A 15,700-nucleotide genomic window follows, 5' to 3' on the forward strand; every position below is an offset into this window, starting at 1 on the left:
TATGTTGCCATGTACAACAGAACACAAGTGTAATCTCTACTCAACTCTTCGATAGATCTAGACAGGTGAGGTTTTGTCTAGGTCCCAGACGTTAGGTCCTCCGGATGGGAGTTGACATATTATACCGGCAAGAGCTGGTAGGCGGAGGAGCTGATGAACAATCCAACTTCTCATGTGAAACGTCTATCTCGACTGTTGTCCATCGATACTCCCTGTGTGAAGTCTTCGGGTGGCGGGTCGTCCGCGGATTACGGGCTCAACCTCTCAATTTTCCACTTCGTTTTCCCCCCTTGCCCAACATCTCCTTCTATCCTGGTGTACACAAAACGATCATGCAATCTGCTTTCCCTCCCTTGCCAAAACTCAATTGTCTCGGGTATGATTCTCAAACCACCCCAGAAGGGCGGCACAGGGATATGGTCCTGTCCCTGAAAGCGTGCTTCTATATCCCTGACACGACTCTCAAGCGCCGCTCTCCCGTCATCCTCTGCTTCTCCTTCACCTGTCTGGCTTCCCTCTGTCTTCTTGGCCGGCTCCAGCACACTCGTCTGCTGACTGGCCCAGGCTCCAATTCTGCTCCCCCTCGCCCTCGTGTCAAAGTAAACCTGGCTCTCCTCATCACTCAACCTTTCGGCCACCCCATCGACGCGGACCTGCCTCTCCATGATCTTCCACCAGAAGCAAAGGCTCGCGAACTTGTTGCTTGCAAGGTCCTTTGACTTTCGAGACGTGCCGAAGTTGGAGTAAATGACGAAGCCCTTGCTGTCGAGTTCTTTGAGGTATACCATGCGAGAAGAGACCCGGCCAAAGGGTAAACTTGCAGTACTGAGGGTGACGGTTTCAGGGACGGTTTGTGCGAGTGACGGGTGGGTGAACCATTTGTGGAACTGAACGACGGGGTTGGCATCCAGCTGAGAGCGCGTGAGCTTGGATTGTGTAAACTGCGCCGCCTGTGAGGGCTTTGGTTCGTCGCTGGGGTCGGAAGGTGGCGCGCCCGGGGCGACTGGAAAGATATGAGTTAGACGGGAGCTCCTCTCGCGACGGGGCCTAGACGAGATCACCAGCAGGGCGAGGCACTTCCACCCTATTTTTTCCCCCCACGGTTCCTGACATCTTCCACCATGGATCCTTGATAGTCAGGTTACACTTACATATCAGCTTGCCAGTCCTGGGCCCTGAGCTGGTGCTTGACATGGCTTGATGCAGCATTGCAGAAGGTCGAGCAAAGGAGCGGAATCTTGGAGATGTTGGCAGCATACGGTCGATGTCACTTATACAGCACACGCGGCTTAACTATTGCCCTGTCGTCGGTTCCAAAATGCGACGATCGAGGGCTAAGCGGCTCTTTCTACTGCTCCTCTGGCGAACAGTCTCAGCGGGCAGTAACACTCTCGTCATAGAAAGCGTCATTCACGCCGTCATTTGAAACCCCATATGTGCCAAGCCGCCACACTCAGTGCGCCGCCACCACCGCCACGCACCTTCGCCGCGCCTCGCCTTTCGTAGTCAGCGAGCACGTGCATCTGGCCCCCTCCTTCTTCCCCGCCATGGCTTCACGCTGACCTCACCGACAAGTCACATCCAAGCAAACGGCCGATTCTCAGGCATCAAATCAACGCCTTGTTTCAGCTGCTGCTTTCAGCCCGATATCCAAAACACACCTTGCGGCCTATTTTCCTCTCCTGGTCTGACGTTATCGGACAGCGAACCCAAAGCTTGCGACCCGACCCAGTGGTGTGTGTTTTGAATCCTTCTGCAGCCTGAACACCTTTCAGCCCAGTCTGATCCACGCAATCAGCAGACGCGAACGCACCGTTCCGAGAGTGACCAGCTTGACCTGTTCCACTAGGCGGCCTGCATTTCCCCCTGTCACAGTCACGAACTGGGACACAACCTCCTGCTATACATATCCCAGCCTGCATCCATTTTCTCCTCTTCCACATGTCGCCCACACTCGACAAGATCGATACCAACCCTCCACCTTCGGCCAGCAGACACAAGACCACAATGGTAAAGCCTCATATCACTCTATCTCTGGCTTGGATCCAGCTCGTCTGCCCGTTCGTTCTGCGCGCCCATGACGCTGACCTTGGATTCGTGGTAGACGCCCACTGCCACCAAACCATTGTCCGAGGAGGAGACCAAGGCTTTCAAGGACGTCTTTGCCCTCTTTGTGAGTCATCATTGCGCTGTGGTAGCATAATTGGCCAATCTAATATTTGAACAGGACAAGGATGGAAGCGGTAAGTCCCATCCAGCCTTAGCATGCAGCATCTCCCCCACGAAGGATCTCAGCCTTATAGCGGGACGACGCTATCAACACCAAAGTCCTTCGACCTGAACGCGAATGGAAAATTCCATTACGGTCGCGCTGCCTCGTTCCCACATTAACATTGTCGCGTCGCAGGCACGATCACGGCCCAAGAACTCGGCGAGATCATGAAGTCTCTCGGCCAGAATCCTTCCGACTCCGAGTTGCAGGACATGGTGAGTCGCGTGTCAATATAGGATGGGCATGCATTGCCGCTATGTGCGTCCGGAAATTGACCCGGTCGTCGTACGCAGATCAATGAAGTCGACGCCGACCACTCCGGCAGCATAGATTTTGATGGTAACCGCCTGACCCTCCCTTTCTACTTCTCTCCTCTTCTACCCGGCGTTCTACTCACCGAGGCGTGAGGACTGATAAACTCGCTTAGAGTTTCTCAAGATGATGTCCACAACCGTCAAAGCCCAGGACTTCGCACATGAAACCCGCGCGGCATTCAACGTCTTCGACAAAGATGGCTCCGGTACAATCTCCGCAGATGAACTGCGCCAGGTGATGAAGTCCCTCGGGGAGAACTTGACCGACGAGGAGATCGATGAGATGATCCGGGAGGCGGACAAGGACAGGAATGGAACGATAGACTGTAAGGTTCCCCCTGCCTCCGGTGCAATTGTCCCGTCGGTGATCGCTGGGGGCTTAGGGGGGGCATTTGTCGTTGAATTATTGGGGGTAAGTCAAGCTGGTCAAGGGCCCTATGCTGACAGTTTTTTTGCCATCAACTGCAGACGAAGAATTTGTGCAACTCCTGTCACCAAAGCCATAGAGTCTCCGGCGGCCCCGAGTCGCCCGTTACAAAGCCTATCAGTCAGGTAACTACGCCAGTTGAGAACACGAAGAATGAAATGAGACTACCTACATATTTCACCATGGTCGACTGCCCTCTATGGAGGATACCCTGACGTTTAAGCTCGTTCTACTTTATCTATTACCGGATACGATCCCTGGACAGGTCGATTTCTTTGTGTCTTACCAAACCCCCACGCAGCAATGCTATTTTCAACTGAGGTGCACGATGGAATTGCATGGATCACGTGGCAGCGCAGGAGGAGTCGATCTGTGAGATGAGCACCGAAGCGAAGGCAAGATCAATGAGGTCGACGGGGGTCGATACTCGGCGGCATGCATGCACGTCTGTCGTCGTCTCTGTCTGTCCTGTATCGGTGTCGGTATCGGTGTGCGTAGTGGTCAACCCACTGCCCTCGTAACGCTCCTCTACGCTAGATAGGTTTCTCAATCAATGACGGAATGAAACATCGAGATGGAGATAGAAAACCCCTGAAACGAACGACGTGTCTTTCTTTCCTTTTTGGCGCATAGTCTGCTCTGCCCTCACTCTGAGTCTCTTCCTATTTCACCTTTGTAAGAAGGATGGTACGCACGTACATACATCCGTACTTAGGTATGTATACGTGTAAATAAGTAAGTAAGTAAGTAAGTAAGTATGTATGTATGTGTGTGTGTGTGTACATACAGTAGGTGGGCAAGGAGGGCAAGGAAGATAAGGTAGATAAAGTAGGTAGGTATATCTCGGCAGCCCATTGCCCCATCGACATGAAGGAGAGTATACGTACTGTGTACTGTGTACTGTATGCTGTATGCTGTATGCTGTATGCATACATCTTCGACCTGATTCGACTCGACTCGACTAAACTCAGCCCTACGACGCCCATCGACTACATACTTACTGGATTTGTGCGTGAGTGCACTCGAGTGAGTGACCGAGTGAGTAAATTCCTCCTGCATACAAGTATATCATCCGTCTGTCCGTCTGTCCGTCCGGCCGGCCGGCCCGCCCGCCCGGCGCTGGGTGCGTGGGTGAGGCTACAGTACACCAATGTGAACTTGAGATGGAGTAAGAGCAAGAGCAAGAGCAAGAGCAAGACAATACCGACCGCCGGCAGGCAGGGACAAGATGTCCAAGATGTCCAATACGTCCAACGCCCTGACGCTGTGTTTTCTCTGTATATGGTGCGCGTCTTGTCTCCCAGAGAAGCTATGGTCGTCTCTTACTATCTAAAAGTCAAGTATACGCCGCCTGTCAGCTTGCTCGATCTTGAATTACGTAATTAGCCATGGCTGGAAAGGAGGCTGCAAGGCACACGAGAGCCGTGGAAGAATTATAGGTAGGTCTGAAGTAATAATCATGTTGGAACATGTGTTGTGTTGCTATGATTGAGCTCAGGGCGTGAAAATCAGCACCCCCATCCTGCTCAATCAAACAGGAGAATGAACAAGTGATGTGTCTCGAGCATTGGCCATTCGCCTATGCTCCCTAGCCTCGTGTGTTTCCCTTCCAACCCACAGAAGGTTGTGTTGCAGTACAGTAGGAAGTCCAAGGTGGTACATATTAATGCACTTTGCTTGCCTGCCTGCTCCTGAGCCCGGCTTTCCCTCTGAAGTTTTTGTTGGTCCCAAAAGAACCACTGGAGCTGGGCGGTCCACTACCGAACCGCTGCCTTCCTCCATTATGCGGCATCGGGGACCCTTTTGCAGGGAGTTCCTTCCTCACCGACTTCGTCGCGCCAGGCATCTTAATAAGCGCATACAGCTCTCGGCCCGGTTGACGGCGTGGTTCGAACCAATTGGCCACCATGAATGGGAACACAGAGGTCGTCTCTGGCGCAGACGCAACGAGCCTGGACGGAAAGTACCTGGGCATCGATATTTGTGACGTCTCGAGTGGAAATTTGATGGTCGGTAATGAACCTGGTTCGCGGTCCTCGAACAGATCATCTTCACTTTCCACATCCTTGCTTGTGACCGAGGTATCATTTCCCGACGATCCAGTTCCCACTTCGACAGGCAGAGAGACGGATGCAGCAGGAACAAGCACATGCTGAACGTCGAGCGGTTCCTTAGTCGCCGACGTGACAGCAAGCACTGCTGCAACCGGCTCAGCCGTTATTTGTGCAGGAGAAGTCTTCTTGCCCAACAGTCCATTAAATCGTTCTTGCCAGGAAGGGTTCTGTATAATGGGCGTAGAGACGGTTCTAAGAGGTGCCGGAGGGGGTGGAGGTGGCATCGAGACTCTTGCTGCCCAAGTCAATGGGGCGGCTGGGGCAGGTCCCGTTGCCGAAGCCACGGCAGGCTCAACATGCAGCGGACTCGGCGGCGTAGGCGGCATAGCTGGCGGCAGTCTGACCACAGGTTTGTGAGGGAAATGAACAATGGGTTTCTTAAAGTCTCCATCGAAAGCAGGGTGGAGGCTGGCATAGTCCTCGGCAGGAGGGGGCGAGGGTGTTCTTGGTGGTTCTGGGTGACTGTACGTAACAGCACGTCGATCGTGAAGCGGATACTGTTGTCCGATGGGCTGTGGAAAGAACCTCGACCCCCGACCGGGTGGTCCATTCATGCCACGAGGTCCAGCATCGGCACTGGCCAAGGATCCTACAGCGCCGAAAGCGCCAGAAGCCGGCACTTGCGACTGCGAAACCCCCGAGATTGAGCGTTGCGCTTGGTCGCCGGTCTGGACCTGTTTCCAGGTTTCATTGAACATGTAGGAAGGACCTTGGCGAACACCAGTCCGCATTTCTTCCTCGCGTCGGGCGATTTCTTCCCGTTGAAGTCTCTCATTTTCGGCACGCTCTTGCTGACTCGCAACCGAATGGAAGTTATTCCAGGATTGTACACCGTTTGGTCGTGGCCCGCTGGGTAAGCCAGTCATTCCAGGATGGGCTTGTTGGGGTTGAGGCGGAGCGATCGGGGCAGGTTTCGTGGTCGGAAAGAGAGAGTCGACTTCGCTATCGGCTGCAAGAGGTCCCTGATCTGGTGAAGTGACTGACTGGAAAGAGTACGATCTGTTGTCCACCATGATGTGGTTGGCATGAGGTATCTGGGGCGAGCGGCCCGAATGAGGTGTTCTGCCATTCATCCACCCAGCTGCTGTGGAAGATGTCCTAGACAGATCCTGCGGCGAGTATCCCGCAAGACTTTGGTCGAATGTACCATTGCCAAGTGCCTTGTTCGGCATACCCCACAGGCTGGAAGTTTGCTGCGACCGGTGATCGTGGTGGCGCATCTCTCCCCATCCGCCTCTTGTGTCGTTGACTACTGTGCTTGACTTGGGCAGTTTAGGACTCGGCTCGGGGACAGCGACCGTCTCTTGCTCGCTTGTCCGTCGCACCTCCGGGACGATTCTACCACCGTTGACAACAGGCGGAGACACCTGTAAAGTCTCCACGTGGGGTTGTTCGGTTGCGCCGGCTTCATTCCTGTCACGGGCCGGCAGTCTCTGCGGCTCCACTGCTCGAGTCATGGAAGTCCCCATCTTCTTGACAGAGTCCAAGGGATGCACCTTCATCATACCGTACTGTTGCGGCTCGCCAGACGCCAGTGGTTGAGGTGGTTTTGGCGGAGAGTGAGTAGAAGTCGAGGTTGTGCTGACCGCAGAAGTCAACGTAGCGGCTGGTGCGGCTGAAACTGGACGCTGCGCCGTCGCCTCCTCTTCGTTCTCTCCAGTCGCGTTCTGTTGTGCTTCTTCCTCCTGCTTCTTGGTAAGCCTAGGGTCCGGCCCAAGAGATGCTAACTTCAATCGAATCCTCTCTTGTTTGGCGGCCTCTCGCTGCTGTTCCTCTTCAACCTTGCGCCTTCTTGCTCGTTCGATATTCTCTTTCATCAGGGCTTTCTGTTGGGCACGCTGAGCTTCAAGATCGGCATCAGTGGCGGAGGCCGCTCCAGAAGACACGTAATCACTCATGCCGCGGGGCTGATATGTAGGCGTCTGGCTGGCAGAGATCGGTCCATCCCTCGAAGCCGGGCGAACAGCAGTATCGATATCATGTCTGTGCGTGTCTAGGCTGGGCGAGTGAACATCGCTTGATTTGAGCGACATTCGTCTTCCAAACTGCCCGCTGCCGCCGGAGATTGTAGACGACGCCCTACGTCGTGCTTGGTCGGTGCTTGTTCGATGTGTTTGGAATGCAGGTGAAGGTTCAGCAGGAGCATGTGGGTCCATTGGGCTCGGTCTCTGCAGGACCGCAGGCGCCCGAAAGTTCTGATCATTCTTCGACATGCGTCTCCGACCCTCAGGGACAGCCTCGTAGCGGCCTGACTTCGGCATGTACAGCTCGCGTGGCTGGTTCGGTAAAGAGTCCCGCCATCCGCGATTGAAGTCATCTGCAGAAATCTCTTTCGCTGGAGATTGTGCCTGTTGGGCTGTCGGGCTCTCTGTGTATCCACGTCCTGCAGGGAATCTGGCCGATAGAGGCACTGGCTGAGGAGTGATGGCGATGGGCGAGACTTTGTCGACCGGGGGGAGAGCCGCCCACGGAGACTTGGCTGGGGCCGGCGCGGGACTCGCCTTTGTGGTGATGGAAGGCTTCTCTGCTGGGGCTTTCGCCTGAAGAGTCGCGGCCTTCTGTGCCTGCTGTCGCTCGGCACTTGCGCCAAGCTTGAGAACGGTAGCATTAGGACCGATCGAAGGTGCGAACTGGGGCGCAGGCGTTTTGACGGGCGTGGCAGGCTTGGGCTTGTCGGTAGGTGGTGTGGCAGGCTTTGTTGCAATCTGGGGTGCAGCCTCGGCAGGGGTCAACGTGCTCTTGGTCCCGTCGTTCCACTCGATGGTCTCGGGCGCCCAGTCATCTTCATCGTCATCAATGTCTGCCCATTTGGCCTCTTTCCCATCTCCGTCTGCCTGAATCCGGGAAGTCAGATGGATTCCGTATTGCTGCTTGAGTTCTTCGTCCGTTAGGTGTTTCGTCGAAGGCTGTGGTGTGACTGCAGTATAATTAGCATGGACCTTGTGGCAAGCGCAAGAGGAGCTGCGCGGTACCTCTGTTCTTGTTCCACACCTGCATAGGGTCAGGAGTGGCGCTTTGATAGGGTTTGGACTTTGACTGAAGGGTGCTCGTGGTTTTGGCTACCAACCGAGGGCGACCTGCTTGAGCGAGGGATGGGGTCGTCGAAGTTGGTGTGGGAGCTACCACGAAACGTTAGTTGTAACGAACAAAGAGCGGAGCGCACATACCCTTCTCCGTAGCTTTTGCCGCTGCGCTTGCAGCGATGACCTTGGGCACCGAATACTTCGCGAAACTGACGGGTTTGGCGGCGAACTTCTTCAAGGGTTTGCTGTCAGCTGTCTTGTCGCCCGCCACACTGCCTTCGGCTCGACTGGTGTCGGTATCTGAGCGAGCGGAGGCATCGTCGAGGTCTTCCATCTTGATGTTTGAGGGAACAGGGTGGTTTCCATTCTCTTTTGGGGCAACGTCCACTTCCACTGCTGAATTACTCGTATCGTCCCCGGACACTTTGATATCAGGTGTGGATGTGGTCGCAGGAGCGTCGGAAGGCGAGACGTCGCCCACCGACTGAGATTGGTTTACCACATCTTGTGTGCTCTTCTCTGCCATAACAGACTCGGAACTACCCCCATGTCAGGTTTGCAAGATGGGATTGTAGCAGTAGTCGGATGTACCTGGTTACTGCGCGTCGTCTGCCACGATTGCCGACGTCTCGATCTCTGGCCCGAGCACGTTCGAGGCCGCTGCAAGGTCGCGGTGAATATTCAGAGAAAAGGGGAAATTAGAAGAGGTCAAGAAATTAAGACAACACCTTAAGAGGTCGTACAAGGGTGTAGAAGGAGAAATGGTGGTGGTAGAGTCGTTCGAGATAGGAGAGACGAGAGGCTGCGCACCTGAAGTTCGACCCGGCGGAGCCACCATCATTGATCGTCTCGCCGCGACCGAGCCTTGGCAGCTGAGATGTCACGTGTAACACGTGACCGTGCCGTTTTCTCAACCTCTAATGGGGTACCCTCACTATTCTCCGAGAGACAGAAGTTTCACTTATGGTCATTGAAGCTGAAGTTAACGAATGTTGGTGCTATAGATAAAGAGAAAGGAGGAAGGACTAAATGCTCAGGCAGTCCCCGGGAAGCGCTCAGAGATCGCTCAAGAGCGGAAGGTGAGCTGAGGGAGAGCAAAGCAGCGAGCGGCTAATCAGAATGGGAATACCGAGTATAGAGGATAGGCTTTTCTTTCGATACTACCTGGGGAGTCGAGAACGGAAAGCCTATCACTTGTCTTCCTATTCTAATTAGCTGCTCGCCGCTTTGCTCACCTGACATACCAAGCTCCCCTTGATTGTGATTTCCGCTCCTTCAAAATCTGCCTCGACTCGGTACAGTAGAATGAGATCTCCATCAGTCTCTTATTCCCTGATCTTTGCGCCCCTTCCTACACGCTTTTGAGGAGGTTCGGTTTCAGCCACCCTGCAAACCTAACCCCTTCTATGGCACATTTAATCTCGGTGACCTGATATCCTCGAGGACTAGCCAGGGCTTCCAGGCTGTCGTACCTAGGCACGTTGCCTAAGATACTCAGCCTCCACTGTGGCGCACACTCCCCAGCCTCTACCATGGCTTCATGGATTTCCCAGATAATCAATCAATGCAACCAAGTTGGTTCCAAAGCATGTTTACCGGGCCGACTTCATCAACTCAGCTTTGGCGCAACCTGCACCAGACGAAGCTGCCACGCAAAAGAGCCATCCCCGCGACTTCTGTAGCAAATATCTTCTTGATTGATACAATCTGTTGCCCTCGTCCTCTCTCACAAGCTGCCGCACGACGAAGATGGATCCAGTCACTGCCCTGGGACTTGCCTGCAATGTTCTTACACTTGTTGAACTAGGCACCGATGCCCTCAAGGTCTGCAAAGCACTGTACGAGCGAGGGTCGCTTGACGAGAACAACATGATTGAAAAATATGCCGAAGGCATTTCGGCTGCAAATCGAGACGTGGAAGCCTCGTTTGGACAGCAGGCAGTGACGACACACGCTCGTGTTGTCAAGCTCCGAAAGATTGCAATTGAAGTTTCTGCAGCGGCGGCCGAGCTCAAAACGCTTCTGAATCAACTCAAGGTCTCCAAGAAGCAACTCGGGGAAGCTTTCAAGAAGTCTCTAAAGACAGTCATCAAAAGGGGAGCCGTTGACCGGCTTCGAGGCAGGTTAGAGCGACAAGATAGTGCACTCCGCTCTGGCCTTTTGAAAGAACTCTAGTAAGTCTAGTCTATTATTTTCCAGCTTGTCGTTCGCTCGTCAGCCTTATCATGGCGATCTCTTCTCACCTTCAATTCATCATGTCGTATGTCCTTTTGGCTTAATGTGTATTCACTGTCTTTGCGGTTCACATGTCTCTTGATCCGAGGGGCTCATTTCGAGGCTAACTGACCTTTCTAGTATCAAAGCGTGCGAGGACAGCGTAATTCAACAAAGCCGATTTGAAGCTTTGTCTCAAGGCCAGAAAGACATCATCACGCAGGTCTTAGGTCGTCTTCAACTTGTGCCAAATGATATTCGGACCGCGATTACAGCTTCCGAAACTAGCTTGACGGCACAACTGGCCACCCAATATGCTCAATTCGAGCAAGGCTTTCGACAGCTGTCTGTCGACATATCTGACAGGATTCAAGCGTCCAAGTCCCAGATAACAGCACATCTTGCGTGTCAAGATACGTCCTCTAAGCATAGCGAGACCAGAATAATGAACCGGTTCGACAGCCAGGACCTACTTCCTCAAGGATGCAGCCCAGAACCATCAGAGTCAAACTAGATATTTACTGAACCAAGATCAAGTTACTCTCAGGGTCCGCCTTCTCGATGCGTTAGCTTTTCCGGAAATGAATGAGCGCCGCAATACGATCGAAGGACGTGTTACCGACTTCGCTAATACCTATCACTGGATATTTGATGATTCAGAGAACAGTCATCCATTGACCGGACGTGGGTTCACCGACTGGCTACGCCATGGAAAACAAATCTTTTGGGTCAATGGGAAGCCTGGTAGCGGCAAGTCGACGCTTATGGCCTATATCTACCAAGATTTCCAGTCCAAAGGACCAGGTCTTACATATTTAGAAGAATGGGCGAAACCCAGTTCGGTTCGGCTTCTTAGTTTCTGGTTCTTCAGACCAGCAACAAGCACTCTGCTTAAGTCAATGCAGGGGTTTTGGAGGTCGTTGTGCTTCCAAATACTGCACAGCGACCAGAATCTCTGGGAGAAGCTCTACCGAGATACAGGCAGTTCAATTCCAGAGACTTTAAGGTCTTACATCCAAGGAATTGGTCCCCATACCGCGTCATGGACCGACAGAGAACTGAAATCTTGGTTCATATATTTACTCTCCCACACAGAACACAAATACTGTCTACTGATAGACGGTCTCGATGAGGTTTCAAATAATCGCCAACTCTTGCTTGACACGATTCAAGATATTGTGCACGATTCAGAAATTGTGAAAATCTGTTGTTCCAGCCGTCCAGAGGCACCTTTTCTCGACACTCTTCAGCGATATCCACGGTTTCGACTGCAAGACTTCAATCATGGGGACATCGAGACCTACTGCCAGACGCGACTGGCAAAAACTCGGGCCGCACGCTACGCCCACCGGATAGCCTCTCGAGCGGAGGGAGTTTTCTTGTGGGCATATCTGGTCGTGGAAGACCTTGCAACTGCCGTCGGCCAAGGTGACACCGATGAAGACCTCGAATTGCGCCTGAACGAATGTCCCGCAGAAATGAATGACCTGTTCGCACTCCTGCTTGAACGGCAAGATAAATTTTACTTGAACCACCCGAAGCCGTACCTCCGGCTGATTGATGTTGCGATTAAGAACGGCAGAAGCATAAACCTCGCGGAATTACTCGTGGCTTCACAAGATCAGCAGAAACTCAGGTCCGACTTTGCCAACGACCTAGTTGCCGACTCCCACGCAGAATTAAACGCTTTGGCAGTAGTCGGTTTGGACACCAACATCATAGCGAGATGCGCAGGCCTCGTCGAGTGCAAGAGGGATTATTTCTATGGTCCTCGAACTTTGGAGACTATGTCCTACACAGGATTAGCTAAAGCGTGGGGCGTAGGTGTCAGATTCATACATCGAAGCGCGCACGATTTCCTCATTGAGAGCAAAAGGGGTGCTGCACTTATTCAGTCCATTGGCATGTCTGAGCAAGATGCCTTACAACGACTGACGACTGCATCCACGGTGCTTTTGCTTGCTAGTTCCGAGTCCCTTGGCCCAAGCGCCAGTGCTCCTTTCTGGTACGGGACGCTGATCCATGCGAAACTCTGGACCTCGTTCGAGACAAAACTGGCGGATGCAGTCCTTGCGACCCTGGAACCGATGGATCCATCATGCCCTGGCATCGCGCAATATTTTCAACGCGAAATCTCTTCTTGCTACCTGACATGCCCTCAGTTTTCGCGTCTCGAGGCATTGATATTTACCACTGCAGTTATCTACAATCTGACGGTTTACTGTGACGCAAAGCTCTCTTGTCTCGATCCAGGGACAGCAACCACGGCGGCGGCATTTTCCATGTGTGCCTTGATAAGGTACCACTCAGAGCAAAGCAGTGACAGCAACTTCATCAAAACACTTACGCCCTATATTTCTTGGACCCAGAGACTTACACTGGGATACGACATAGACCGGCCCAACGGCCTCCACATATTCTCCACCCTCCCGTTGTGGCAGCATGTTTACTTGGCTCTCATAAATGAGTATTATATCACGTCTTCGGACACGCGTCAACATACTTCTCCAACCCTTTTTCAACATTTCCAGGTCACCGACAGAGGGAATGCGTCCGATTTGGAGGGCTGGATAACGCACTCTAGAACCCGCGCGAGACTCGTCCCTCTGCCGGATGATGACGCTACAGGGGCTCTGGACTGGAAAAAAATGGGCCAAGTTGACATTCTCAAAATCAAGATGGCTGTGCGAGACCCAGCGGAATGGGGAGCATTGTCGATAGATTTCTGTCAGTATTCTCCTCGACGCGTGGGTCGCTTTTTGGACATCGACCACCCCCTAAATGAGCGTCTTCAGCAGACGTACGCCTCTAGCGAAAACCTGTCCACCGCTTTCAAATCCTCCGCCGGTGAAGTGGCGGCAATCCTTAACGACAACCTAGACAAGTTATCTCCTGCAGAGATTGCGAACGTCATTTTCCAGACGGATGGCTGCCACAATTTATATTTCTCCAAACGCCGGGTATGTGGTGAGGCTAAGCGGACGGGAGCGTGGTCGGAATGGAAATGGCGCCTGAGAAATGGGATATTTCACGAAGACTTCGAAAGTGGTCCCGAGCACGATCCGATATTGTTTGAGATCATGAGGCATGTTTCAGGGGAAGCTCGCAGGGATCCGGCCAGTGGCAGGTATGTGCTTGACTCTGAGCTCTACGGGTAGTCGAGTCAGGCTCAAAGGCCCCGGTTGGTGTATTGGGTATTGTTGATGGGATATTACGTGGGAGACGACGATCAAGAAGGATAGAGGCTGACGTGCGGGAAAAGAGCTAATGGAAGTTTAGGCAGAGTTGGTACTCCGTACTGTTGGGTGCAATAACGGAGCGGGGGCAATGAGTTATAGACGTATGCTGATGGTTTAATGGAGGCCCCACCACTTTGCTTGAATAGATTCCTTGCTCTGCGATATCACGATTCAAACCGCCCACTCTGCCGTCCTGCCGGGCCTTAAGGTCGCAAAGGACATTTAGGCAGCAGCGTAAGGCAGGTCCGCTACCCGTCTGAAATAGATGCCCAACTAAGAGGTAACTATAGCCGATCGCAAGGCGCTTGGCTAGGGACCCCTCAGTGATGGCCGGCCAAAGGCTCAGGTCCAGCTCAGGTTAAAGCGGCCTTCGCTCGCCCTCGATGATCAGAACCATGAATGGCAAATAGGATTTTCGTTCTCGAGTAACCCAGGTAAGGTTATGTCTACGGCAACACAAATTAGTACCAAGACGTCCGATAGCATCTCCGCCACTGCTCAGAGCCACTGCCCGGCGAGAATTTCCATCCCTCTACCCAGCCTCGTTGATGGCCGGGGTCTGATCTTGAGCTATCTGACGTCCGTAGACGAGGTACTGTATATCCCACATTTACATCTCTGGAAGGACACGTTCTACGCACGAGGACGCCATTGCGCTGCCCGTCCGCCTTCCGACCTACCAGACCCAACTCGGAAACTGTTTGGCCTCACAAGATCTGTATGGTAGCTACTTACCGACCAGTGACGGGACAGTAAAGTTATACATTGATATCAGCCGCAAGGTCAGTCTCCAACAGCGGCCGCGGCTCCCATAAGTACTCAAAACACCACGAGTAGACCGGCGTCCTTGTCACTGGAGCCTCACCACGCCGTCACCGTCCTTGTGACCGACGTCATCGTTATGGTGACTTCCACCACTCCATCCGCCGCCATTGGCGACGCAGAAGCCTCGGGCCTGCAACAACCACAACAACAACAACAACAGCAGCAGCAGCAGCAACCGGAAGACCACCAAGATGGCAGAGCACCCACCACGCGGGGTCCAACACCGCTTCTCACGCGCCTGCGCTTCCTCCTACGCATCTACTCGATGAAACTCGCCGTCTCGCTCTTCCTCCGGCTGACGCGCCTCGTTGCCATCATCACCCGCCGCTCCAACACCCTCCCCACATACACGAAACGGTACGCGATCCGTTCGCAGCTCAGCAATCGCATCTTCATTCCCCGATCCCACGTGGCCGGCACGACGCACCCTCTCCTCATCATGATCCACGGAGGGGGCTTCGTGCTGTGCGAGCCCAGCTTCGACGACTTCTTCAACCGCGCCATGGCCGACCAGCACGGCTTCATCGTCGTGAGCGTGAATTACCGGAAATCACCTTCGCACGCGTTCCCGGTCCCGGTCCATGACTGCGCGGAGATCACGCGCGCGGTCCTCGCCGACGCGGACCTGCCCGTCGATCTGGCGTCGTCGGGGCCCGCCTCCGTGACCCTGGGCGGATTCTCCGCCGGGGGCAACCTCGCGCTGGCGGTCGCGCAACTGCCCGGCATCAAGGAGCGCGTGGGGAGTATCGTCCCCGTGTACCCTGTCGTGGACTTCACGGGGAAGTACAAGGGACCGTACCGCCCCACGCCGGACGGGAAGGAAGATCGTCTGAAGGACATGGGTCCGCTGTTCAGCTGGGCGTATATCCCCGCGGGCCAGGACTTGGCGGATCCGCTGCTCTCGCCTATTTGCGTCCAAACTCGGGAGGCCCTGCCGCAGAGGATCTTCTTCGTAGGTGCGCAGTATGATTACCTGTGTCACGAGGCGGAGATCATGGCGAGGAAGCTTGCGTACGGGGGAATTGAAGCCCCGAAGGATAAGATGGGCGACTTAGGCGATGAGTGGGAGAAGGATGGGATTAAATGGAGAACTGTCAAGGGTGTGGTCCATGGGTGGACGCACGTGCCTGAGAAAGGGGAGAAGGAGGTTCTGAGGCAGAATGAGTTGAAGAGGTTGTACAGGGATATCGCGGAGTGGTCGAAGGAGGAGTGAGGCGTGCTGTCAATTGCATGGCGTGGCTTAGCAATCTACTCACGACACACTGCCGATGA

At 53.8% G+C, this 15,700-nt stretch overlaps 5 protein-coding genes across 5 annotated transcripts; 3 read left to right on the forward strand and 2 right to left on the reverse strand.

Annotated features, from left to right (window-relative positions):
* Window positions 1-248: 248 nt before the first annotated feature.
* Window positions 249-1,194, reverse strand: G647_07473 (pyridoxamine 5'-phosphate oxidase; the record flags this gene model as incomplete). The annotated part of the gene is made up of 2 exons (XM_008731788.1): window positions 249-1,003; window positions 1,152-1,194. 2 exons carry the CDS (start codon window positions 1,192-1,194, stop codon window positions 249-251), a joined length of 798 nt encoding a protein of 265 aa, XP_008730010.1.
* Window positions 1,195-1,941: 747 nt separating this feature from the next.
* Window positions 1,942-3,092, forward strand: G647_07474 (uncharacterized protein; the record flags this gene model as incomplete). The annotated part of the gene is made up of 7 exons (XM_008731789.1): window positions 1,942-2,010; window positions 2,105-2,173; window positions 2,228-2,243; window positions 2,408-2,487; window positions 2,566-2,611; window positions 2,700-2,912; window positions 3,055-3,092. The coding sequence occupies 7 exons, from the start codon at window positions 1,942-1,944 to the stop codon at window positions 3,090-3,092; spliced, it is 531 nt and encodes a 176-aa protein (XP_008730011.1).
* Window positions 3,093-4,676: 1,584 nt separating this feature from the next.
* Window positions 4,677-8,676, reverse strand: G647_07475 (uncharacterized protein; the record flags this gene model as incomplete). Its single annotated transcript, XM_008731790.1, has 3 exons — window positions 4,677-8,044; window positions 8,100-8,246; window positions 8,295-8,676. 3 exons carry the CDS (start codon window positions 8,674-8,676, stop codon window positions 4,677-4,679), a joined length of 3,897 nt encoding a protein of 1,298 aa, XP_008730012.1.
* Window positions 8,677-9,899: 1,223 nt separating this feature from the next.
* G647_07476 (uncharacterized protein) lies at window positions 9,900-13,522 on the forward strand (the record flags this gene model as incomplete). The annotated part of the gene is made up of 3 exons (XM_008731791.1): window positions 9,900-10,324; window positions 10,506-10,771; window positions 10,827-13,522. 3 exons carry the CDS (start codon window positions 9,900-9,902, stop codon window positions 13,520-13,522), a joined length of 3,387 nt encoding a protein of 1,128 aa, XP_008730013.1.
* A 982-nt stretch (window positions 13,523-14,504) lies between these two features.
* Window positions 14,505-15,641, forward strand: G647_07477 (uncharacterized protein; the record flags this gene model as incomplete). The annotated part of the gene is made up of 1 exon (XM_008731792.1): window positions 14,505-15,641. The coding sequence occupies one exon, from the start codon at window positions 14,505-14,507 to the stop codon at window positions 15,639-15,641; it is 1,137 nt and encodes a 378-aa protein (XP_008730014.1).
* Between the last annotated feature and the right edge of the window lie 59 nt (window positions 15,642-15,700).

This window comes from Cladophialophora carrionii (genome assembly GCF_000365165.1).
Source record: "Cladophialophora carrionii CBS 160.54 unplaced genomic scaffold supercont1.6, whole genome shotgun sequence".
Lineage (NCBI taxonomy): Eukaryota > Fungi > Ascomycota > Eurotiomycetes > Chaetothyriales > Herpotrichiellaceae > Cladophialophora > Cladophialophora carrionii.